At 45.4% G+C, this 24,134-nt stretch overlaps 1 protein-coding gene across 4 annotated transcripts in view; it reads left to right on the top strand.

Moving 5' to 3' along the window:
* Nucleotides 1-24,134, top strand: part of NVL (nuclear VCP like) — an 82,260-nt gene that overhangs the window by 23,241 nt on the left and 34,885 nt on the right. For all 4 annotated transcript variants that reach the window (XM_041767778.1, XM_041767786.1, XM_041767797.1 and 1 more), the window contains 6 exons: nucleotides 6,705-6,969; nucleotides 8,539-8,757; nucleotides 9,889-9,993; nucleotides 14,072-14,134; nucleotides 20,695-20,814; nucleotides 23,722-23,821. In XM_041767778.1, the coding sequence (XP_041623712.1) occupies nucleotides 6,705-6,969; nucleotides 8,539-8,757; nucleotides 9,889-9,993; nucleotides 14,072-14,134; nucleotides 20,695-20,814; nucleotides 23,722-23,821 (872 nt within the window). The remainder of the gene's footprint in view (nucleotides 1-6,704; nucleotides 6,970-8,538; nucleotides 8,758-9,888; nucleotides 9,994-14,071; nucleotides 14,135-20,694; nucleotides 20,815-23,721; nucleotides 23,822-24,134) is intronic.

Genomic DNA, 24,134 nt, shown 5'->3' with positions numbered 1-24,134 from the left:
TCGCACACTCCAGCGACTGAGCCAACCAGGCGCCCCAAGAAAGAGTATTTCTGATTGAATTTTTGACAAAGGCAGTATGCAGTTTTCCTACTTTTATACTTGTGTCTAGCTCTGAGTGCAAAAGCAAAATAGTTATATCATTGTATGCAGATAATGTGTTAAATTCTAAGATGAGGAAAATACATAAGTAGAATTGAGGTATGTCAGTATATCACCAGTTGTTAGAAGGTCATTCATTAGTTGAGGAAATATTTAAGTACCTTTTTGTGGACTAAGGAGGGAGAAACAATGGTTGACACTTCAGTAACTAGTGTGAGTGACTAAAAGAACAAGTACAAAAAGATGAAAACAGGGTCTTAGGGAGGATGTATCAGGCAAAGCAGACCTGGTCTAGGGGTTCTTAAAGGCTCTTCTGAGAAAGCTGAGACTTTAAGAGTAATAGCAGTGAACTGATCACATGGCAAGTGAGGGTATTCCAGGCAGGAGTAGCACGACTAAAGGCCCCATTGTGACCAAGCCCAGTGAGTCCAGGTATCTGGAAGACACTATGGCTGTAGAAGAGAGAAGGTGTGGAAAGGCTATTGAGGTACACAGAGGGCAGTTCAGGTACCTCCGGTAAGGACTTAGGACTTCTTTGTGAGAGGTAGGAAGGAATTAAAGCAATTAAATTAAGCAGGACACTAATGGAAACAGATTTTCTATTTTGAAAAGATCACTATAGCTACAGCATGCAGAATGAATGAAAGAAGAACAAGAGTGGGTTCTGGTGGCCCAGGGAGGGGCTCCTATAAATCCACATGAGATGGCATTGCGATTAAGAAGGTGGGAATATGGGTAGATAACTAGAGCATTGCGGGGGCATGGCTGGAGTGGGTACCAGGTGGCGGGAGTGTGGAGGGGGCACGGCTGGAGTGGGTACCAGGTGGCAGGAGTGTGGAGGGGGCACAGCTGGAGCAATCAAAGTCATTTTGCAAGTAGAGCCAGTGCGTTGCATTTCTTGGCTGAACAAATGCATGGAAGGGGGGGCTATGATTGAGCAGAAGGGAATATTCCCAAGTCTCTGATTTCAGCATCTGTGCTGATGGTTTTCTCTGAGGGGATATGAAATACTGTAGATGAGCAGTTATGGAAGAGGATTTGGGGAGGGATGGAGTAGATCAGGGCAGCTGAGCTTGGCATGCTTGTAGGCTGTCCACATAGAGATGTCAAGTTGGCAGTTGGACAAGTACAGAGCTCTGAGGAAGGGAAATCTGGGGAATCATCAGCACATTAAAGTAGACCAGCAGGACCTGAGCTTGAGGAATAGAGGCTGGAAGCCCTGGGGCAGGCTGAAAGTACAGAAGGAGCGGCCAGAGTGCCGGGAAATGAGGATGTCTATAATGGGAGTGAGGGGAAGCGGATGTTTCCCGCAGGACAGAGTCATGAGAGCTCATGGCTGGGAATTGTTTCTAGACCTGAGCACCTGGTGGCCCCAGTGACTTGAGCTGAGAGCTGTGCGAGGAGGCCAGTTGGGCAGTATCCCAGTCGAGTGGTTAAGTGAGTGGAAGGGGTGACCCAGTGGACTTACATGATTCGCTCAGGGGAGGTGTGACTATGAAAGAGTACAGGGAGGTGGTTATGCACCAGGGATTTTGGGGTGTTGGGGACCTTTTTAGGATGCAGCAGGTGGGAAGAATGGGGGCTGGAGCCCATGTGAGGTCCTGGCTAGGGTGCAAGGGCTCCTCTGTTGGAGTGGCAGTGGAGGGAAAAGGGTGAGATGGCCAGGGGGCTTCCTGGAAAAGGGTGTTTCCTCCGGGAATTAAGCAGAGAGAGCATGTGGTGAAAGTCAGGTATGTGACCCATAGAGGTTGGAGGAGGATGAGGGTCTTGGCTAACTCAAGATAAGCCAGCTAGGATAACGGTTTTAAGGCTGTGTTTAGGGTTGGCGGGGGAGGGTGCCCGTAGGCCTGGTCTTGGGGTTTCTTTCTGTGAGTAATGCTCAACGGTCCAGGTCCAGGCAGAGAGGGAGCCGAGATTTAGGATTTAAGAATAAAACCTAGGCCATAGGGTCTGAGTCGTAGAAAACAGCAGCACTTGGTAAAGGGTGAGCTCAGGTACCCACTGACATCCAGAGCAAGTGGGCGGAAGACCGTGGCCCAAACATGGGGTGCTCTAGCATGTGATCTCAGAGGTCAGCAGGTCCAGGTGACGATGCTGTCCAGAGGTGGCGGTGCCAGGACCTGGAGACCAGGAATCCCAGCTCTGCTTTTGGGCCTGGGCCTTTTCCTGGATAGCCAGTGTTCGCTAGCTCTTGTGTGTTTGTTTGTGATGAAGTAATCGTAGGGATGGTGCCTCATTTTATCTGTAAGATGGTGAAAGTGTGGTCACTTTGAAAGGCTTCTGGCAAAGACTGCGTTAAGCACAACTTCTGACACATAGGAGTTCTAAGGTAGCTGTTGATGTTTTCCTGGACTTGAAAAGCATCCTGTTATGGAAAATCCCCGTGTACACAGAGAGCAGTCTGGTACAACTGTCCCAGTTTCTATTACTGCAGAACAAACCACTGCAAAATGGAGTGGCTTAAACCAGTCCTTTAACTGTCTCCCACAAGTCCTATGGGTACAGGACTCAGGCTCTGTCTCAGTGAGAGACAGCAGCTGGAGCTTGGAGCTGCAGGGCTGGGCTTACCCATGGACCTGCTTGTCCATGCGTCTATCCTCACCCCACCTCCACAATGTGGCCCCCTTCACGGGACCCCGTGGCCACGATTCTTGTTGTCCTGTTCTGTGGACTCAGGAGAGGCACCAGAGGCCCCACCTCCCAGTCCCAGGAGGGCTTGAAAACTCTTGACACTAATGAGCCCATGTCTCATCACCCAGTTTCCATCTTGTTCTATCTATCCCCCTTTTCCTAGAGCATTTTATTTTTTTTATTTATTATTTATTTATTTTTTTAAAGATTTTATTTATTCATGAGAGAGACAGAGACACAGGCAGAGGGAGAAGCAGGCTTCATGCAGGGAGCCTGACATGGGACTTGATCCCAGGTCTGCAGGATCAGGCCCTGGGCTGAAGGCAGCGCTAAACCACTGAGCCACCTGGGCTGCCCATCCTAGAGCATTTTATTTATTTTTTTTTATTTTTTTTATTTTTTAAAGATTTTATTTATTCATGAGAGAGGCAGAGACACAGGCAGAGGGAGAAGCAGGCTCCATGCAGGCAGCCCGACGTGGGACTCGATCCTGGGACTCCAGGACCACACCCAGGGCCGAAGGCAGACACTCAACTGCTGAGCCACCCAGGCGTCCCTCCTAGAGCATTTTAAAGCAAAATCCAGGCACTGTTCATTCCAACTATAAATGCTTTGGTGTCTAATGGATAAAGACTGTTTAACATCTCACAGTACCGTGACATACATCACAAACAATTCTTTAATAATTTTAATAACCAAACCATACCCACAGGTTTGTGGTGTCTAATCATATTATGAATTTCAAGGTAACCGTATTTAGCATTTTCATTTCTCTGTATAAATAACTGTTCCCTGCTGACCCAAGTCCTGTATCGGGATCGTACTACCTTTCTTCACCATTTTAACTGGAATTCCTAGTTGTATTTTTTTCATTTGCTAACTTTCTTACGACTTTTTCCCATTCTGTTTCCTCTGAGTGTCTGTGTACAGACATGTGTTGGTCTGTCCTGTGCCTTCTGTCACAGGGAGAGGCAGTGAGAAGTTATGTGTAAAGTCAGAGCAACAGTTCTTGCTGTGTTGTGAATCTTGATGATTGATTGATTAATATTCTTTTCGCGGGTACTTTCCTTGATTGGCAGACCTTGGCTGACCAATCTGTTCTGAGACTGAGGCTGACGGGACACCTGTGGTGTGAGCTGTTTTGTTGAAGGCCGAGTGACACTGTAAAGGAGATAGACGGCCAGCTAACATTTTAGCTAGAACTCCAAATGTCAATTTCTATAGATGGTTTTTGTTGAGTCACTTTAGATGTTTCAGAAACAGATGTTGAGGGGAGTCTAGGAGGCTCAGGCATGAAGAGTCTGCCTTTGGCTCAGGTCATGATCTCAGGGTCCTGGGATTGAGCCTTGCCTTTGGGCTCTCTGCTGGGTGGGGGGTCTGCTTCTCCCTCTCCCTCCCCCTGCTCACTCTCTCTCTCTTTCAAATGAATAAATAAAATCTTTAAAAAGAAATAAGAAAAGAAAGGAACAGACTCTGAGACATCATTGCAGGTGCAGGTCTAGCTGCTGGTCTCCTGACACGGGCAAGGGGAGGAGTGAGGAATCGCACACCCCATCTTTCTGGCAGAGTGGGCCTTGTGGTCTTCTGAGGGCATGTAGAAGATGGGGGTCATAATGCTTCTCACGCAGGGTTTCCAGAATGTGCTGTTTGGCTCTCCGCTGTGGCCCCTGTTTCTGCCGCCTAGCACCCAGATGGCCTGCAGTTCCTGCTCTCAGGAATCCTTCTCATTGGTGCACCACCTCATAAAAGGTTAACTTGACTTTATCCCCTCTCACAGGTCATTTATCATTCTCTGTCAACTTCATTTCTTCAGAAATGGTGGTTCAGGAGTACAGGCAGTCAAGAGTCTCTTGGCCTGTACGAATATAAGTGAACAATTGAATAAATAAATGGGTGACAAGAGGCAAGTCTCTGGGGCAGAATTCCAAAGGATCTACATGGATGCACTGCCTCAAAGGATGTAGTGTTGAGCTCCCTAATCCTTCAGTGCCAGCTTGGCATGGCAACTTACTCCCAGCGAGTACAGTGTGGAAAGGGGGCCTAAGCTCCCAATGGAGACCCTGTCAAACATGGTGGCTAGCCTGGGCGTCAGAGTTCACATCCCAGCGCTGAGGTGTGTGAGCCAGGCTTCGCCTCTACGCTCTTCCCGAAAGCACATTAACTTAGTCTGAAACCCATGAAAGTATCAGACTTATCCCATTTAGGGGGATTCTATAGAATCTGGGCCAATCATCCTCAGAATTGCCATTAGTAATAGGAGAGGAGTATGGGGTACATGGAACTCTACTCTTTGCAGTAACTCTGTAAATCTAAAACTTCCAAAATAAAAGCTATATTTCTTAAAAATGAATTAAAAGTCATCCTATTTATCATCAAACACAGTATTAAACCTTAATCATTTATTCTGAGAACCCCTTATTAGGGGTTTGAATCTTTTTTAGGGCTTTACTGACCGTAGGGCATCAGCTAGAGCTGACACAGAGAGACCCATGTCAGGAGGCCTTTCTCTTCTTAGTAAGATTTGTAAGCATCAGAACCCCAGACACCTGTTTCTTTGGTGTCTATACAGAGCCACACTGGGGCCTGTCACCAAGGACCAAAGTCGGCAGCTTTTGAAAGACCTTATAAAAATAAAGACTGATCCTTTTTGTTGCTCGTTCTGTGGTTCGCTTCCAGAACAGCAGGGGTTGGTGTGGCGGGGAGTCCAGACAGCCATTTGGTTCCATCCACTGTGGGATTGGCTGCAACAGTCACTCTGCCATCTGGAAACTGGAAATCTCTTCGTGGGTATGGTCTCCTCTGGAATTTCCAGAGGTGACTGGAAATACCCACATTTTTTTTTCAGAAAGAGAAGTTGTAACTGAGAAAGGAATGATACTTATCTTATGTTAGCTGTTTCTTGTGACATCTTGAGGATCTTAGTATTCTTGTGCGTGGCAGCAAAGAAGGTGTGGATCTTTAGAAAACGGTTTTAAGGTCGATCCTTTCGTGTTCTGCTGTGTAGAGTGAGTGAGTTTCTGTGGGTCAGTAATGTTTATCTGCTTCTGTTTACTTACATGATCTCCAGTGACTTTCTTGGAACTTACTCGCCATCCGCTCAACACTTGAAAATACTCCTCTTCCCTACAAATTTGGAAATTCCAGAATGCATTTGCTCGTCCAGGTTAACTTCTAATATCACGGTACATACGTCGTAATAAATAACACGTGGGCACTTGGTGTCGATGAGCCACTGTTCCAAGGGTTTAGCGCATGTTCACGCACGATGGCCCTTCAAGTGAGCACAGCTATCACTTGTAGCTGAGAAGCGACAAAGCTGAAGCCCACGTAGCAGTACCCAGCCTGGCCTTTGGAGCAGCAGAGCAGCCTCAGAGCTCCCAGCCCTTTATCTTGATGGCTTGTAAGGTTCCTCTTCCTGCAGATTGTCTAAGAAGGGCCTTTGAAGAAGGCCTTCTAAGAAGGGCCTGGAGGCCCACATGTCTGTGGCTGGTACCATGGCTCTGCTTCAGGCCAGCGGACTTTCTTGCACAGGGAGTACAGTGAAGCTGCAGAAGGAACTGTCCTAATATAAAATTGGATGTGAAGACGTGTATCAACACAGCTTTTTTTTTTTTTTTTAAAGATTTTATTTATTCATGATAGACATAGAGAGAGAGAGAAAGATAGGCGCAGAGGCACAGGCAGAGGGAGAAGCAGGCTCCATGCTGGAGCCTGATGTGGGACTCGATCCCGGGACCCCAGGATCGCGCCCTGGGTCAAAGGCAGGTGCCAAACCGCTGAGCCACCCAGGGATCCCCCCAACACAGCTTTTTGTGATGAATAGAATTCATGGTATACTTGAATCTGGTGGCTTTTATTTCTGGCAGATGTCCATTTAGTCTACTCTCAAAACGGAATTTACCTCAAATAATCAGTAGTTTGTTTCTACTGGTGGGTCAGGAATCTAAATTTTTTTGCCCCTGTCTTTTCTACAGAATACTTCAAACTTTGTGCAGAAAACTAAGACTTCCAGAAACTTTCCCCTTCCGTCACTTAGCGCACCTGACGCCGGGCTTTGTTGGTGCTGACCTGATGGCGCTCTGCCGAGAGGCAGCTATGTGTGCAGTCAGCAGGGTCCTGATGACGCTGCAGGAGCAGCAGCCCACAGATCCTGAGATGGGAACATTACCCTCCAAAGGAGGCCAGGAAGACCGGGTTGGCACTGAGTCGGCTTCTGAAACACCGGTGCTCTCTGTGCAGGTACTGTAGCCGCTCCTTCACAGGGGATGTGCAGCCAGGGTCGGTGGATGTGAGGTGCATGGTTTTTCTGTTTTGCTGGCATTTTAACCACGGAATGATTCTCCGTGACACCCAGAATGTCTATAGTTTCCAAGCTACAAGTTGTTTCACGTTTTTAGCTGATCCTGAATAAATTCATTTTATAACATGGATGATGAAATTGTGGAGCAGGGGTTGGCAAACCATGGGCTGCCTACCCACTGCTTGTTCCTGTGCACTGAAATTACAGGGGAATGCAGCCGTGCTCCGGTGTTTGCACATCGCCTCCCTGCTGTCTCACTTCCTGGCAGAGTACGCACGTGGTCCCTGCAGTGACAACATACAGCCCACAGAGCTTCAGTGTTTACCCTCCAGGCCTGGACAGCTGCTATAGGAGCACTGGGCACTTAGTTCTATTTTCTGGTTACCTTCTGGTTACGTGGACCAGCGTGGTCTACGGGCATATTTGTATCCGTGAGCTTGCTTGCATGCGGCTCCGTTGACAGCCCACGTCAGTCCAAGGTCGGCGCTACAGCTGTGAGCTTGGTGCTTCATGAAAACTCAACACGTTTTTGTAGCACTTTATGGTTTGCATAGGGGCTTCGTACAGCTTCGTAATCAAAGGAGCTCAGTGTGAGAGACTATGGCTTGTACAGGTCACATGGCCTCTGCTTTCCAGAGCAGGCATCCAGTCTTTGGTTTTAAATGTCTTTTCCTTCCTTGCTGATTGCGAACCACAGTCCTATCTGTTAACATTAACAGTAAGCATAGTCCTTATATAATGCTGTGCATATGTTAGGATATGTTAGGATAATTAGGAATTGAATTACTCAGAGTTACTTTTCACTCATATTTTTATATTCTTCATGAAGCAAGAAGTCTGCCTTTGAGGCTCAAGATTCAGGGTAGTACTAGGAAACTGGCCTGCTTCTGTGTGCTGAATAGACTACTGTGAATTCACTGTGCCGTGAATTATATTGCCACCAGAGTCACTTTATTTTCATTTCCTCAAAATTCAGCTGCTTTTCTATTATTTATAAGTGAAAAATGGGAATCCATGGCTGTGGGAATGAACATTATTAGCTGCTGGTATTGGCCCGGCTAGCTGTGGTGTGGCGTGCGAAAGTCATCCTCCTGCATTCCATTAGTCCATGGACCTTCCCCGACCAAGTCGGATGGTCTCAGCAGAGTAAAATAAATGACTGTGTCAGTGGAGAAAGTTGTTAAAACACACAAAAGCTCTATAGCTTAAAGAAATATTGCAGGGCAGCCCTGGTGGCGCAGCGGTTTAGCACCGCCTGCAGCCTGCGGCGTGATCCTGGAGGCCCGGGATCGAGTCTCAGGTCGGGCTCCCTGCATGGAGCCCGCTTCTCCCTCTGCCTCTCTCTCTCTCTCTCTCTCTCTCTCTCTCTCTCTCTCTCTCTCTCTAAATGAATAAATAAATCAATCTTTAAAAAAAAAAGAAATATTGCAGTAATAATTTTTAAAAGTGCAAAATAACTTTTTCAGCAACCTTGGTAGTTTTTACTTTCCCCTCCTTTCTCCCCTCAGGATGAATTGCAGTGGCTGCTGGAGTTGCTGAGAAGCCAGGATCCACTGTCTGAGGAGCAGCTGCAGGGACTATGCATTGAATGGAATGATTTCACTGTTGCCCTGTCTTCGGTGCAGCCCTCTGCCAAGAGGGAAGGCTTTGTCACCGTCCCCAGTGTGACCTGGGCAGATATTGGTGCACTGGAAGATATCAGGGAGGAGCTCACCATGGCGATACTGGTAGGTGTGTCTGCCTGCGCTGTGGCCCAGTGCCCGGGTGTGCATACAAGGCTGCGTATCTAAATGAGCTTGACCATAGGCTTTCTTCCATGTGTCCTGGTGGATTCTCACGAAGCCTCCAGTGGTGATTTTTTCATTCTTCTAACATCTGTTTTAGACTTATTCTTTTTTTTTTTTTAAGATTTTATTTATTTATTTATGAGAGACACACACACATAGAGAGGCAGAGACACAGGCAGAGGGCGAAGCAGGCTCCATGCAGGGAGCCCAATATTGAACTCGATCCTGGAACTCCAGGATCCCGCCCTGGGCTGAAGGCAGATGCTTAACCCCTGAGACACCCAGGCTTCCCTTTTAGACTTATTCTTATGGCTGTGCTTGAATTCTGTGAACATTAAAAAAAAAAAAAAGTATAGGTTTCAACCAAGAGCTGACAGTTTGAGAAATATTTTCTTAGCTGACACTCATTCGGGTCAAAGCAGTTTAGTGCCCATGAAACTGTGGATTGATTTTCTTTTTCTTTTTTTTTTTAATTTTTTTTTTTTTTAATTTTTATTTATTTATGATAGTCACAGAGAGAGAGAGAGAGAGGCAGAGACACAGGCAGAGGGAGAAGCAGGCTCCATGCACCGGGAGCCTGATGTGGGATTCGATCCCGGGTCTCCAGGATCGCGCCCTGGGCCAAAGGCAGGCGCCAAACCGCTGCGCCACCCAGGGATCCCTGTGGATTGATTTTCATCCACGCTAACTTTTCCACTTTCCTGAGCATTCTGCTTTGTTACTGAAGTACAATCCACTTAAATATGCGGAGCTGCTAAAAGCGTAGAGGGGGCAGTGTCTGGCTCCTGACCCCGCAGGGCAGTGCTGCTTCTGGTCCCCCAGGACAGCACCGTCTGAAAGCTTTAGACCCTAAAGTTTAGGTAGCTTTAAAAAAGTCTTGATTTTAAGATGCTGAAGTGTTGTGTTTTTATGTTTAAAATGTTTCCAGAACTCATGCTTAAGTGTAAATTCCTCAGGAGCAGGGACGCCGGTGCTTACCACCAGATGCCCCATGCTGGTTGGTAGCATGCATCTGGAGATACGGGATAGAATACACATTGTAATGACCAGTGTGAGTGTTGTGCTCTACAGGCACCCGTGCGAAGCCCCGAGCAATTCAGAGCGCTTGGATTGATGACTCCAGCTGGGGTCCTCCTGGCTGGCCCCCCTGGCTGCGGGAAAACGCTCCTGGCAAAGGTACGATGTGAGTGTGGCCGCACGTGTTTCCTTTCCTGCTTTCAGGGAGTAGAGTAGGGATTTAATCTCCATGGTGCAGTGAGCGGGTTTTATGTAATGTCTGTTACAAGATCCTTCTAGCAAGGCTGACAAATTTTCTTCAGGGAAGTTTCTCACTTTAATTATGAAAACCACATTATTGGGAATTTGCAAAAGGAAAAGATTTTTCCATCAGCCATCACCTCATCAGTTTGAACACAGCAGTTACCCCATTTTCTCTTTTTCTGGTTTTTAGTGAGTACAGTTGCATACTTGTATGTAGCTGACCTCATTTCTTGCTTTCGCATAACTTACCACTCATAGGAAATATTTTCCTCTATGTTCCTTATAATTGTCATTTTAAATAATTGTGTTTTTTTCTCAGTAGGAAAAACAGAGAAGTAAATGGGGGACACACTCCTTGTACCTCTCACCGCTCACTATTTCATTCTGTGGTCAATCCTTCCAAATGTCCTCTGTATGTGCGTGTCACAATGACACATATGTGTACCTTTTTTTTTTTTTTGTATACACATGTTTTGGGCAAATATAAGGTTTTTAAGATGTTTTCCCTGCAAAGCAGTATTCCTTGAACATCTTCCCATGTCAGCATGCATATGTCTCTGTATTTTTATGTCAGGGTAGTATTTGGACCTAACGATATGCTACAGTTTACAGAAATGACCCCCACTGAAGCACTACATCGAATAGTCCTGTACTTAACTTTTTTTTTTCACCTCAACTGATCATTTTATTACAACACATTCCTAAATAATTTTTCAGTAAAAGGAATGCATGTTGTTAAAGCTTTTGACTCATTACCAAATTACATCTCCATCACCAAAGTGCCTTCCAGACAGTATGTATAGATCCTACCCAGTTAGTGTGAGTTAGCGAGAGCCAGTAACACTGCTTTTCATCTCTGACCATCTGGGAGGCAAAAGTGGTATCTTACACTATTTAATTCACATTTTAAAAATCACCAGTGGGCTTGTCAAACAGTATATTTATTGGCTGTTCTTCTTGATGAAGTGATTATTCATATCCTTTGCCTGTTTTTCCATTGACGTGCATATGATTTTTATAATCATTCTTCATATATTAAAATCTGTTACATTTGTAAGTGTTTATCAGTTTATTTTGGCACTTTTGACTATTCATATTTTTGACATATTTCCTTTTTGTGGGTTTTCATATTCATGTGGGCAAATTTCTCAGTCTATGACTTTTTTTTCCTTTGGAGTCATACATATTATAACCCTTTCCTCTATACATTTTATTGTCATTTTTAGTGTCTGTATAATGTTTCATCTATAATTTACTTAGCTTTGTTAGCTTTTAAAAATATTTGAATGACTTATAAATAGGAAATTAAAATTAATAAGTGCCACAGTAGCCACATAATTTGTGACTGCTTAGTAAATATCAGATATCCACATATTAAATAATATATAGGTGAAGTATTCCAAACTTATTTCTACTGGTACTACTAAATTTCCTTGCTCGATGCTCCCAGTACTCTTACACGGCATGGCTGTACAGGAGCATGGGAGCCACTGGGGGGGTGCAGAGGGCACCACAGTTGTTCCGTGCTTCTCTAACGACACAGCCAGAAAAAAGGTCCAGCCCGTGAACATGTAAATTCACCAGGCGGTACCTGTCCCTGGCCTGGGTGCCTTGTCATGTTTGTTTTTTTTTAATTAGTTAGATCTGCCTGTGAGTAGCCCTGCCCATGGGAGAAAGACAGCTTGGGTTCTTGGAAATCCATAGACAATGTTAAATCATAGACCAGATTTCCTCTTTGCTCAGCCCTGTGGCACTTGTCTGTGCAGTCACTTTCTGACATCTGCCCACCCAGAGCAAAGAATCTCACCCAGGACTCCGTGGGTGGGCTTAAGGTTCACTGGGTCTGTGAGCCCAGGCAGTATCTGTGCGGCCGGGAGGGTTTGCAACTGTGTTCAGGTTCTCCAGGAGGTACATACCTGGAAATCTTGAAACAGTAGAAAGTGTCCTTGAACGGCAGAAGCAAAATGTTATTACAGGAAAGTCGTAGAACCATGTACTAGTTGGAACTTAGGAACCTGGACTTGGTCATAAAATGAAGGTTTGGGCTAATCTTGGTGATTTTGTCAACTCAGGAACGCAGTAAGATAATAAGATGTTTCTAAACACTGGCCCATAGAGAGTATGTGAGTAGCATAAAAGTGAAGGCATGTGATGTCTGGCGCCAACATACTGCAAGCTGATGATGAATGAGGATAAGTCAGCAAGTGACCCGGAACCCTGGCATGGAAGCCAACAGCTCCTGACGCTGCGCAAGCGGCTCACAGAGATGTCCATGAAGAAAACGTAAACTGTGACTTGACTTAGGAGACAAGATTTCCAATAGTTTCAGAAACTCCTGGGGGCTTTAGTGGATTAAATCTAGTAATCTGGCACCTGGAAGCTGAAAACCTAGTGCGGACGCATCAGACTTCATTAGATATGGACTTGACTCTCCTCTTCATGTGGTGTTGTATGGAAAGCAGGGCAGTGATTCAGTGACATGGGCTACCCACGGGCCTAGCACTTGCTCCATCGCAGAGCTCACAGGCATTCGCTCTTGCAGCAAGTACTGACCCACTGATGTTCTCTGTGCTGGCAGTGGTTTGGGGTGAACGGGGCACCTCCTCTAGTGGGGTTTACTGTCCATCTGGAAGGGACAGGCAGGAGAAGAATGAAACAGAGGCCTTGAAAGGCTGAGAGGGTGGGTGGGCTGTTTTAGATAGTGATGCTCAAGGGATGCCGACATTTAGCAGTATCCTGAGGGACCAGCCAGCCACCTGAAGCAGCAGGGAAAGAATGGGAAGGCTCTTCCAGGCAGAGGGTATGTCTGTTGCAGAATCCCTGAGGTGGGAAGGGCTTGGTGAGTTCGAGATCAAGAGAAAGCTGGTGGCTGGACTGAGGAAAAACTGCCCTGTCCCAAATGACCGACTTGTGAACTGCAGTAAATATTCCACCTTGTACTCACAGATGAATGGGAATCCTAGGGAAACCATATGGTGGGCATTTTTACAAGTGTGCTGGGTGTGCTGTGAGAACGAGTCAGAGGAAAACAAGGTGGAGAGGAAACCAGCCAGGGTCTGTCCACCGTGCTTTGGTTTGTGTTTTTTTTTTTTTTGCCTGTCCAGGCAGGATATGAGGCAGTCTGCGCCGGAGGTGCATGAGGAGAAACAGAGTGGTGGACTTGTACCTTCTGGCATCAGAGCAAACAGGGCTTGTGGATGGACTGGACCATATGACAAGGCAAAGGGTCAGGGGGACTCCGTGGCTTTGGTCTGAAAGCTGCCTTAGTTGGAGGCGTGGAGTGTGGAGGGAGATGGTGAGGCATCCTGCTCTGGAAATAACGGATTTGAGATGTGAATTCAATGTGGAGGGAGATGCCAAGCAATCTGCTGGGTATGGATCTGGAGCTCCGAGGTCACGCTCCCAGGAGCAGAGGTCCTGGTCCTCGTGGAGCTCTGGGTGATTTTGCTCAGGTTTGGTCTCTGCGTTCTGGTGATCTCTGTCAGGTTCTTATACACGTGTAACTGTATGTCTCTCCTTTGTGCTTCTCTTGGGCTTTGAGCCATACTGTTTAATTGTTATTAAAAATAATCTGGAAACACTGACCCTTGGTCAACATGGATACTGATGTTTTTGAATTTGGGTTCACATGCGAATGATTGCTTTCACTGGGCGAGATGTGCTTGGATGCAGAGATAATGGTTTCACTCGAATTCCAACCTGGGGCTAGGAATGTGCAAACTCACTACATAAGCAAGTTTACGGAAACAACCCTGGCATAAACGTTCCTCTTGTTTCTGATTTCTAGTCTGTCTGAGTGATTCTTAGAAAGTTTTAGGTGAACATTCTGTTGATTTTTTTTTTTTTAACCCATCTGTGTCCTGCATCTAATCAGGAAAACACAGCTGTAAAGGAGGGGAAAATAGCATAAGCTGCGAAAGCCCCCGCGTAGTCACAAATGAGTTACTTGGTTCTGTGTTTGTCTGATCTGTGTCCTTTGGTCTTCTCTCCTCAGGCTGTTGCAAATGAGTCTGGCCTGAACTTCATATCTGTCAAGGGCCCCGAGTTGCTGAACATGGTAAGTCTCGGTGGCATCAGCTCTGCGTGTGGGTTAGGAGACTGGTGGCCACTCCAGGGATGGGCATTTTAAAGTATGTGCTCCATGCCTAGTACTTGTCACATGTTGGACACACAGTTTTGAGTTGTATGGGTTTGAGCTGCCCACTTAGTGTGGAGACTTTTCGATAAATACAGTCCTGTCAGTGTGTTTTCCTTAGGAAATTCTGAATAATATTTTCTTCTCCTGCTAACTTTATGGTAAGAATTCAGTGTGTGATATATGGAACCTATGAATAGGCGCCAGTCGACTGTTTTTGTTGTCCATAGGGCTCTGAAGGCTAACAGCAGGCTGTTAGTGATTAAATTTGGAGGGAGTTGAAAGTTAAATGTGGATTTTCCATGGTGATCGGGGGAGGGGGGTTGACACCCCAAATCCTGCATTGTTCAGTGGTCAACTATATTATTCTTCAACAACCCCGTGAGATACGAGTTATTATTTCCTGATTCCGGATTTCTGAACAAGGAATTGCACTCTACAGGCTGCACACACCTTGGCCAAAGTCTGAGGGCTAAGGATGGAGCTGGGTTATATGACTGCTGGTTGGGTTGCCTTGTCCTGCTGTCCAGTGGCTCAAATGACCTAAGGTGTTGTTTTTTTTTAACTGGTGTGGAGCCTGACATGGGGCTGGAACTCATGACCCTGAGATCAAGACCTGAGACAAGATCAGAGTCAGATGCTCACCTGACTGAGCCACCCAGGTTGCCCCTTAAATGGCTCAAGTTTTGATAAATAAAAGTACTTTGGGGGAAAAATAGTACGTACTATTATAGTAGTAACTTCTTTCTGTATTTGGCAGTTTATATAGTGTCTCAAATTTAAGAGATTTTGAGTATCTTCTTATTTCTTCATCCCTGTGAGGAGTAAAAGGGCCACTCTGTCATGTAGTAAAACGAAGAAGTGTCCTATCGTTTGTTTTAAAAGGCCTTTTAGGGCAGCCCTGGTGGCTTAGCGCTTTAGCACCACCATCAGCGCGGGGTGTGATCCTGGAGACCCAGGATCAAGTCCCGCATTGGGCTCCCTGCAGGAAGCCTGCTTCTCCCTCTGCCTGTGTCTCTGCCTCTCTCTAATTCTCATTAATAAATAAATAAAATCTTATAAGAAATAAAAATAAAATAAAATGTCTAAAAAGACCTTTTAAGTTTATCCCTTACCAGTTATGTGTTTCCTATTGTATGTGTTACTTTTCTCCTAATGTAAGGATTCACATTTAAGCATTTCCTGTGGGCTTTCTACTTACGTCTATACTTCTGATGTGGCTGATTTCTGTGTTCTGGCAGACAGTGTATCAGGAGTGAACTGTGCAGGGAGAGGATTGACAGGGGTTGAGGCTGGGAAAGAGTTCTTTGAGCAGTGAAGGGCTGTAATCTCCAGAACAGCAGAGAACTGTTAACTTTATTTTGTTAACTTTATTATGATATGAAATATCCCAAGCATATAAGAAGTTACAAAGAGTAAGGTAATGAACCTTCTTGTATCTGCCACCCAGCTTTAAAAACTGACACAAAACCAAGAGGCTTGAAGCCCCCTGCAGACCTTTCCTAAGCATGACCCCATTCTCTCTTGTGTAGAATTTACCATAATCCCAAATTTGGTGTTTATTAATTCCATTAACTTCCTCATTTACTATATGTGTATTTATCCCTCAACAACCTATGGTATTATTGTACATGTTTCAGAAATGGTTAAGGGACCACTGGAAATTTGCATACTTACTGGTTATTTGATGTTAAGAAAATAAGTTTGAAGGGAAGTTGTGAACTTAGGAATGCAGATGAAGAGCATGCATCCCAGTGAGCACACAGTGAGGTAGGCAAGTCTGGAGTCCATGTATTGCACACCTGAAACCAATATGACACTATATGTTAACTGTACCAGGATTAAAATTTAAAAAACAAAAATCAGTTTTGATTTTTTTGATCACATCAGTGATGATGTGTAATTATGTCAAAAACCGTTGTTTTTTAGAGATAGTGAAATACTTACACATCCAATATGGTGTCTGGGTTCTCCTTCAAAATGCCAAGAAAGGAAAGCAGAGAGACTGTGGATGAAGCGAGGTTGGTCAGGAATTGAGCTGATGGTGATTGAAGCTGGGTGATGGGCATATTTGAGACTCGGTATACTCTTAGGCCTACTTTTCTTACGTTTGGAACTCTTAAACAGTAAAGCAAAAAAAAAAAAAAAAAAACCCACTTTATGTTAGTGGTACATGTACTCTTGTAACTTGGTTTTATTGTTATTTTTGTTGAACATTATAATTATTTCAGAATTCCTGAACCCAATTCCAATGGGGGGAGAGGTTCCCCCAAAAAACCATCAGGCAATCTGAGAAGTGGCGAGGTGTCCAAGAAATGGACTCAGTTCAACCTCATTCTGTAGTCTGCCTGGACACAGCAGCAGATTCCATCGGTTAGGGGCTCAGTCCTGCTGCGGGCATGTCCTCTGCCCTCTGCTGCAGCCACCAGGCTCAGGCCGTCACCTGTGTTCCTGACCCACCTGCTGTAGTGGAGGTTCCAACAACTCTCCGCAGTTTCTTTTAATTTGCTAGAGCAGCTTGCAGAACTCAGGAAAATAACATGTGTTTATTGGAGTATATGATAAAGGTTAAGAATAAACAGCCACATGAAGAGACACAGAGGGCAAAGTCCCAAACAGGAGCCTTGTGGGCTCGGGCTCTGGCTCCGGGGCCTGTGGGAGCAGATAGGCTCCCCAGGCAGAGAAGGACTAAAACTATCCTCTTGGGTTTTTATGGAGGTTGGATGACATAGTCCTAATTGGTTGAGTCATTGACCATTGGCTGGTTGAGTCACGTCCCAGGAGGTGGGAAGTGAGGAAACCTGAGAGTCCAGGCCTCTGACCACACATCCTCTGGCAGCCAGCCCGCCCTTGGGTGGGGTCCAGATTCATCCTTATTAGCAAGATCTCGGTTCATGGTCGTGACTCTGACGGTTCTCAGAAACCGGGTGAATACCAGGTATATCTGAGGAATATACTTGGTCATCTGAACTACCAAATAAATACTTCTTCTGAATCATTGTATCACAGGTGTTCTCTTTGTTGATGTTTGCCTTTCGCACATCAGTCTTCTGAGTGGTACTCCACCGAATGAATGTAACCACACTTTTAAAAACTCCGTTTCTGGGGATCCCTGGGTGGCTCAGCAGTTTAGTGCCTGCCTTTGGCCCAGGGTGTGATCCTGGAGTCCCAGGATCGAGTCCCATATCAGGCTCCTTACATGGAGCCTGCGTCTCCCTCTGCCTGTGTCTCTGCCTCTCTCTCTCTCTCTCTCTGTCTCTCATGAATAAATAAATAAAATCTTTTAAAAATATAAATAAATAAAAATAAAAACTCCGTTTCTTTCTTGACAAATGTTTAAGTTGAACGTTATATACACACATCCTTACATACGTCTAGGAGCTATTTCCTCTACGGTATGTACTTGGAGGAGAATTGCTGTCTCTTGTCCCAGGGCTGTTGCTGGGTTACACCTCCCCCAGCTGTGAACGAGGGTCCTTACATTCTCACCAGTGCTAGCACCGTCAGATCACTGCTTTTCTGGGGATCGCTAGCATTCATCTCACTGCAGAGCCCTGGCATTCATCCCACCGCGATCAGACTTGTCTTCTTGAGGGAGGTATGGGAAGAGATCTGTAGCAGAGTCCCAATGATGGGGTGGGGTGGGGGAGAGGTGGAGTGATCTACTGAGGAAGATTGACTTCTCTGGCTTAGAAAATGTGTTTGGTTGAGGGCATCTCTGACTCCATCTGGAATGGATGTGAGTCTGGAGTGCTGGGGAGATTTGGGGTGGCTCCTGAAACCCTGGGGATGGACACAGTCTGCTAGGGGGAGTAAACTGAGGAGCAAGGCTCCCAGGGGCTATGGGACAAGGAAGGGAAATCTGGCAAAGCAGGCTGGTCTTTGAAGGGGGAGGACAACTTCTTCAATCTTGTCAATGTAAGGAGACCCGGTACAAGGAATAGAAAGTAGGACCTAGGATTTGGCAACTGGAAGGTCATTAATGACTTTAGGGAGAATATTTTCAATAATTGTGTTGGCAAAAGCCAGATTATCAAGGTTGAAAACTGAATGGCGGACAAGGAATTAGAAGGGGTGCTTGGGTGGCTCAGTGGGTTAAGTGTCTGACTCTAGGTTTTATTTCGGGTGGTGATCTCAGGGTCCTGAGATTGAGCCCTGTGTCTGCTCAGCACAGCAGGGAATCTGCTGGAGATTCTCTGTCGGCCCCTCCCTGCTCCCCGACCCCCCACCCCACATGAACATACACTCTCTCCCTTTCTCTTTAAATTAAATCAATTTTTTTTTTAAAAATAAGGAATTAGGGTGCCTGGGTGGTTCAGTGGCTAAAGCATCTGCCTTCAGCTCAGGTCATGATCTCAGGGTCCTGGGATCCAGCCCCATGTCAGGCTCCCTGCTCAGCGGGGAGTCTGCTTCTCCCTCTCCCTTTGCCCCCCACTTGTGCTCACTCTCCCCCCCATAAATAAATAAATAAATCTTTACCAAAAAAATAAGGAGTTAGAAATGATAGGTATAGGCTCCTTACTTGAAATATTTCTCTTTTTTTCTTACTTACTTTATTTATTTATGATAGAGAAAGAGAGAGGCAGAGACACAGGAGGAGGGAGAAGCAGGCTCCATGCCAGGAGCCTGACGCAGGACTCGATCCCGGGACTCGATCCCGGGACTCCAGGATCACGCCCTGGGCCAAAGGCAGGCGCTAAACCCCTGAGCCACCCAGGGATCCCCTGAAATATTTCTTAAAGGCCAAGATAGTGGGATTTTTTGTTGTTCACTTATTTTAATCATTGTTGCCTTTGTTAAGATTAATTGACTTTTAATCTGTCCTTTTTTTCTTTTTTAGAGATTTGATTTATTTATTCACGAGAGACACAGAGAGAAGAGAGGCAGAGACACAGGCAGAGGGAGAAGCAGGCTCCATGCAGGGAGCCTTACAGGTCTCCAGGATCATGCCCTGGGCTGAAGTCAGCGCTAAACTGCTGAGCCACCCGGGCTGCCCATAATCTGTCCTTTTGAAACTTTAGGTTTACCTTCCCCTAAATTAAGTTTTCCTTTACTTGGTCGTTTTGGTTGCCAGATCCATAGTCCTGGTGCCATACTGACTGTTCCCATCTGTCCTTGTTGGAGACTTTGCCTCTGCCAACGCACTGTTAGGTTTTGGGTTTGTTTGGGTCTTTTTTTTTTTTTTTTTTTTGGTATCTACTGATCATTTTGGCTCAGCATTCCAGATATAACTTTTGCTGACTTGGATTCTTTAGGAAAGCAACCCAGACTCCTGTTACTTCTAACTGTGCGTAGGGTGTGATGATGGAGACGAATGTGAAAGTGGCTTCTGCTTTCCAGGGACTTCTCTCTACAGTGCAGTGAAGGCGGGCTAGCTGGAAGCCACCGTAGTAGAGGCACTATAAGGGAGACGGATAGGAAGACAGACCTGTTGGGACCTTCTTGAGTACAGGGAGCATTCGGGGCAGGTTGGAAAACAGTGCAAATATGAGAAATACTGAGATAAGACGGGCCAGGCGTGAGGGAAGGAAAGTCCTGCTTGTGGAAAAGAGTGAAACACTTGAATCACCATCGTCTGTGCTGTGTGTGCCTTGTACCTGCATTACTTTATCATAAAACAGCACAACAAACACTTTGTGATGCAGTTGATGCCACAAAGAGCTCTCAGATTCTGTCTTATTTAGCAATTTTATTATGAAAAAAACTGCTTTCTTAACCAGTTGGAAATTTTACAGCAATTTCTTATACTTGGCCAACAGTGAACCATACTCTCACATGTAACTTCTTGTACTGATTAGTCCTAATGCCATAGCTGCTTGTGAGTTTCTGTATTTCTTAACTGGTATTACTGTTTCATATTTTGATTTAGATTTCACATTTTTACTCATTTAAGTCATCTGTACACTCAACATGGGGCTTGAACTCATGACCCCGAGATTGAGAGTTGCACACTCCCCCACAGAGCCAGCCAGGCACCCCTGATTTAGATTTGAACTGCATGTGTCCTGAGAAGGCTGTTGGAGACCTCACTGGCTCACCTACCTTCTCTGATGCCATGTGACGAAGTAGCCCTTACATTCTCAACCTGACCGTGTGGAGAACACTGTAGAGCAGCTAATGGCAGATAAAATATTGTTGGATCCAGGAAAGTTACAGCTGGGTGTCTTACCTGCATAAAGCTTAGGAGATCAGTTGTAAAATACAGCAGAGTTGCAGGATCGCTTTTGACCTGGAGACCTTACGTTCACTTAGCCTTTGTTTTGTAAATGGGGAAATTTGTAAGCATCACTAATAATCTGATTTTATAAGTCAAACCACAAATTTGTTTTTATGCATCAAAAATGGGTAACTGTCAGCAGTTGCATGTGGTGCAACCTAATACTTCCGGGTTCTGATACATATGTGTCATTTAAAACTAGTTTTACCATAATTTGGCCCAAACCCCAAGGTTAAACAGTCTCTGTTTTGTTTCTGCATGGCAGTACGTCGGTGAGAGTGAACGTGCAGTGCGCCAGGTGTTCCAGCGAGCCAGGAGCTCCGCACCCTGCGTGATATTCTTTGACGAAGTGGATGCCCTGTGTCCTCGAAGGTCAGACAGGGAGGTAGGTGTTAGTGTCAGAAGCCTTTTGTCGGTTCTTACAGAGTCATTTCCCAGAACGCTGAGATTCTGGTAGTGCAGAAACCTAGTAATTCTAAATGAGGGTCCAAGGATAGTAGTTGTCTCTCAGCCTCTGCATCTTTTTTTGTCTCCACCATACTTGGGTTGCACGCATCTGGGTCACACCTGGCAAGTGACTGGGAATAGGAGTGACAGGGCTTCCAGTGGCCCACCTCGTGATCATGACTCTTTTCAGGCAAGTAGGTTCTCGAGACAGGACAGAGTGTGATGTCAGACGGCCTCAGCGCTGCCCCTTGTCTTCCCTGGACTCCACTGACATCACTTGGCTGAGTCCCCGAGGGTAGAAATTGTGATCAGTGAGTGTCTGGAAGCGCTCTCAGCCCAGGCACACTCATCTCAGAGTCTACGTCGCAATGAGGCCTCACTTAGGGAATTTACAGCCTTTTAGAAACAGGTAGCAAAGCTTATTGATCAGTACATTCATGGCAAGATGACTGAGCAAGTTATTTTATTTCACTTGTGGTTTATCTTCAAATAGTTGCTCTGTGTGTGCCTGTATGTTGTAAAACATTTATTAAATGCCTCATTTTGCTTCCAATCTCCAGAAGCCTTCCAAAGTCGCAAGAATAAAACTTGACTCACGTCCGTGTGGCCCATATCACAGCGGATATATGTTTCCTCCTCCACGAGTCCTTGCCCACATCCCAAACCTTCCCCAGCCTTGTCTCTGACACTGACATTGGTGGCCAGGGCAGAGGCCCTCCCTCGGTGTCCCTGCTGGCTGCCACATCCTAAATCTGATGTGGGGATCCAGAGCAGAGCGCTGCCCTTCCCATCCTGCTGGTTGGGGTATGGTAAGCCCTGGACCTGACTCTGTTCTCTCTCCTCTTTGGCTCTGAATAAGTCCTATGTTTGTCACCAGCCCCTTTCATGGGTTTGTAGCTTGTCATCACAGAGGGGTTCCTGAGGTGCATCCAGGCTGTGGCCTGGGAACCACACTCCTCATTGTGGGCTTCTCTCACTTTCTTGGCTATTTGCAAACACACCCATCAGTATTTCAGAACACATGCTTTTTTGACATTTTCACAGGAAGGGGATTCTGAAAATATGTTCAAGCAAGCCAGGAGCTGGAACATTCAAATACATTTGAATGTATTCTTTAATTATACAGGTTATACATGAACACATTCTTATAACAAAATTCAAAAATACAATTGAATAGATCGAGTGTGTTTCTTCCCATCTTTCTCCCCGTTGCTGTCCTTGGAGGTGACTACTGCCAACATGAAACTGTTCATGTATTTGTTGTTCTAAAACTTTCTCTGTAAACTTAAAAACATTATGATTTTGAGTTTTTTTTTTTAATGTGGTCATTATTCTTGGTGATTTTCCCATGTACTTAAAAACTTAATTTTTTAACTGTTGCATAAATATGCCACAGTCTGGAAGCAGATGTATTTCTTTAATGATTTCACTCTTTTGGACTTTCACATGCTTTCTAGTTGTTTCTCACAAACAAAACTGAAGTAACCTCCTTACACATACTTCTGTGCATATGGAGAGTTTCACAAATGGGGTATCGGTGTACGTGTGTGTGTATTGTGTGTTGAGAGCTAACACTAAATCATTCTTCACAAAAACTACCAGTTACGCTGCCCACTGACCGTCGGGAAATAACTATCTCCTGCACCTTTGTCAGCAGCATGTAGCACCCATTTGTAAAGTTTCGTCAAATTTTTTTTTAATGTTATTTATTTATTTATGAGAGATACAGAGAAAGGCAGAGACACAGGCAGAGGGAGAAGCAGGCTCGCTGCAGGGAGCCTGGTGCAGGACTTGATCCCAGGATCCTGGGATCACAACCTGAGCTGAAGGCAGATGTTCAACCACTGAGCCACCCAGGTGCCCCTAAATTTTGTCAATTTTATTGGCAAAACATGATACTAAATCTTAGTGTTAGTGTCCCTGATTTCTCTTCAGTGAATTTGTATTTCATCTTCTATAAATTGCCTGATTTGATATTTCCACCCTTTTGCTCTGAAAAGTTTGTTTTGATTTATAGGAGCTTTGTGTGTGCCATTGTCCAGTTATGGGTGTTGATGTTGTTTTTCCCAGTCCGTTCACTATCTGTAATCTTTTTATTAATACAGCGTTATAATTTTGGCATAGTAAAACCTGTTCCCACACGGATTCTGAGGTTTTCATCTGCTCAGGGAGCATAGTGTTTGCTTTCTGCTCCATGTCATGTCTCCTGGGAGTGGTGACTTGCACTAACTGCTTTCTGGAGAAATCAGTGGGTAAACTCATTACCCCCTCTGCCCGTGGACTTTGTGTTGAAAATGGGCAGTAATGACAGATACCTAGACCCACCACTTGCCTCGTTTTTTCCAGTGTCCATTTAGAACATTACCTACACCATCCCCCTATCCACCACCTCCCTGGACCTTTTACTTGGGTATTGCCCCAGGATAGCTCTGCTCTGTACTGTGTGCTTCCAGAAGAGGGAAAGCCACCTGTCCCAGCCCAAAGATCTGGAGCATCTCACATCCTAGGGGGTCTCAACCCACTGAGCTACACTTGCCCCAGGGGAAATCCAGTGTGGCCAGCAGATCTTTGAATGATTTAGAGGCATGAGACTCGGGTCAGCCAGGCATGCTGAGAGGCCTGGACAGGTGGCCTCTCTGAGCCTCAGCTTCCTCCTGGAACAGGGGATAATAGGATTCCAGGGAATTCCTGATGAGAATGTGTTTTTGCACGGCTCCTTGGAAAATGATCATTACCTCTTGGCAAAAGCTTATTCAAGTTAGCAGATACGTCATTTTGTTTGGAAAAACATGGTATGCATATTTCTTCTTATGGGATCTGATGGAACTATATTTATTTATTGCAGACAGGGGCAAGTGTCCGGGTGGTGAATCAGCTACTTACTGAGATGGATGGTCTGGAAGCACGGCAGCAGGTTTTCATCATGGCAGCCACCAACCGGCCAGGTAAGGACACAGGTCTCCAAACCTTCACCTTTTGAGAACAATGGGATTTATATCCTAGTAACAGAAGATTAGGTTTAGGAAATCCCTTTTTGGCTCATAAGTTGAAATAAAATCTTAGAAAACTTTCCTGGAAGCTCTAGTAAAATGTGGTATTATTGTCGAGGTTTTGTGAGATTGTTTCTGTGTTAGAGCTCAGAAGATGGTCTTGTTGGCAGAAAACTCAGAATGTCCACCTTTGACCATACAGGTATTAGCAGAATTGATGTCCTATGGTTTCTCTTGAGCTTGTAGGAAATGAGAACCAGACTCTTCA

The sequence above is a fragment of the Vulpes lagopus genome, chromosome 1 (genome assembly GCF_018345385.1).
Source record: "Vulpes lagopus strain Blue_001 chromosome 1, ASM1834538v1, whole genome shotgun sequence".
Lineage (NCBI taxonomy): Eukaryota > Metazoa > Chordata > Mammalia > Carnivora > Canidae > Vulpes > Vulpes lagopus.
The sequence above is the reverse complement of the archived record's forward strand: the minus strand, read 5'-3'. Positions and strand labels throughout refer to the sequence as shown.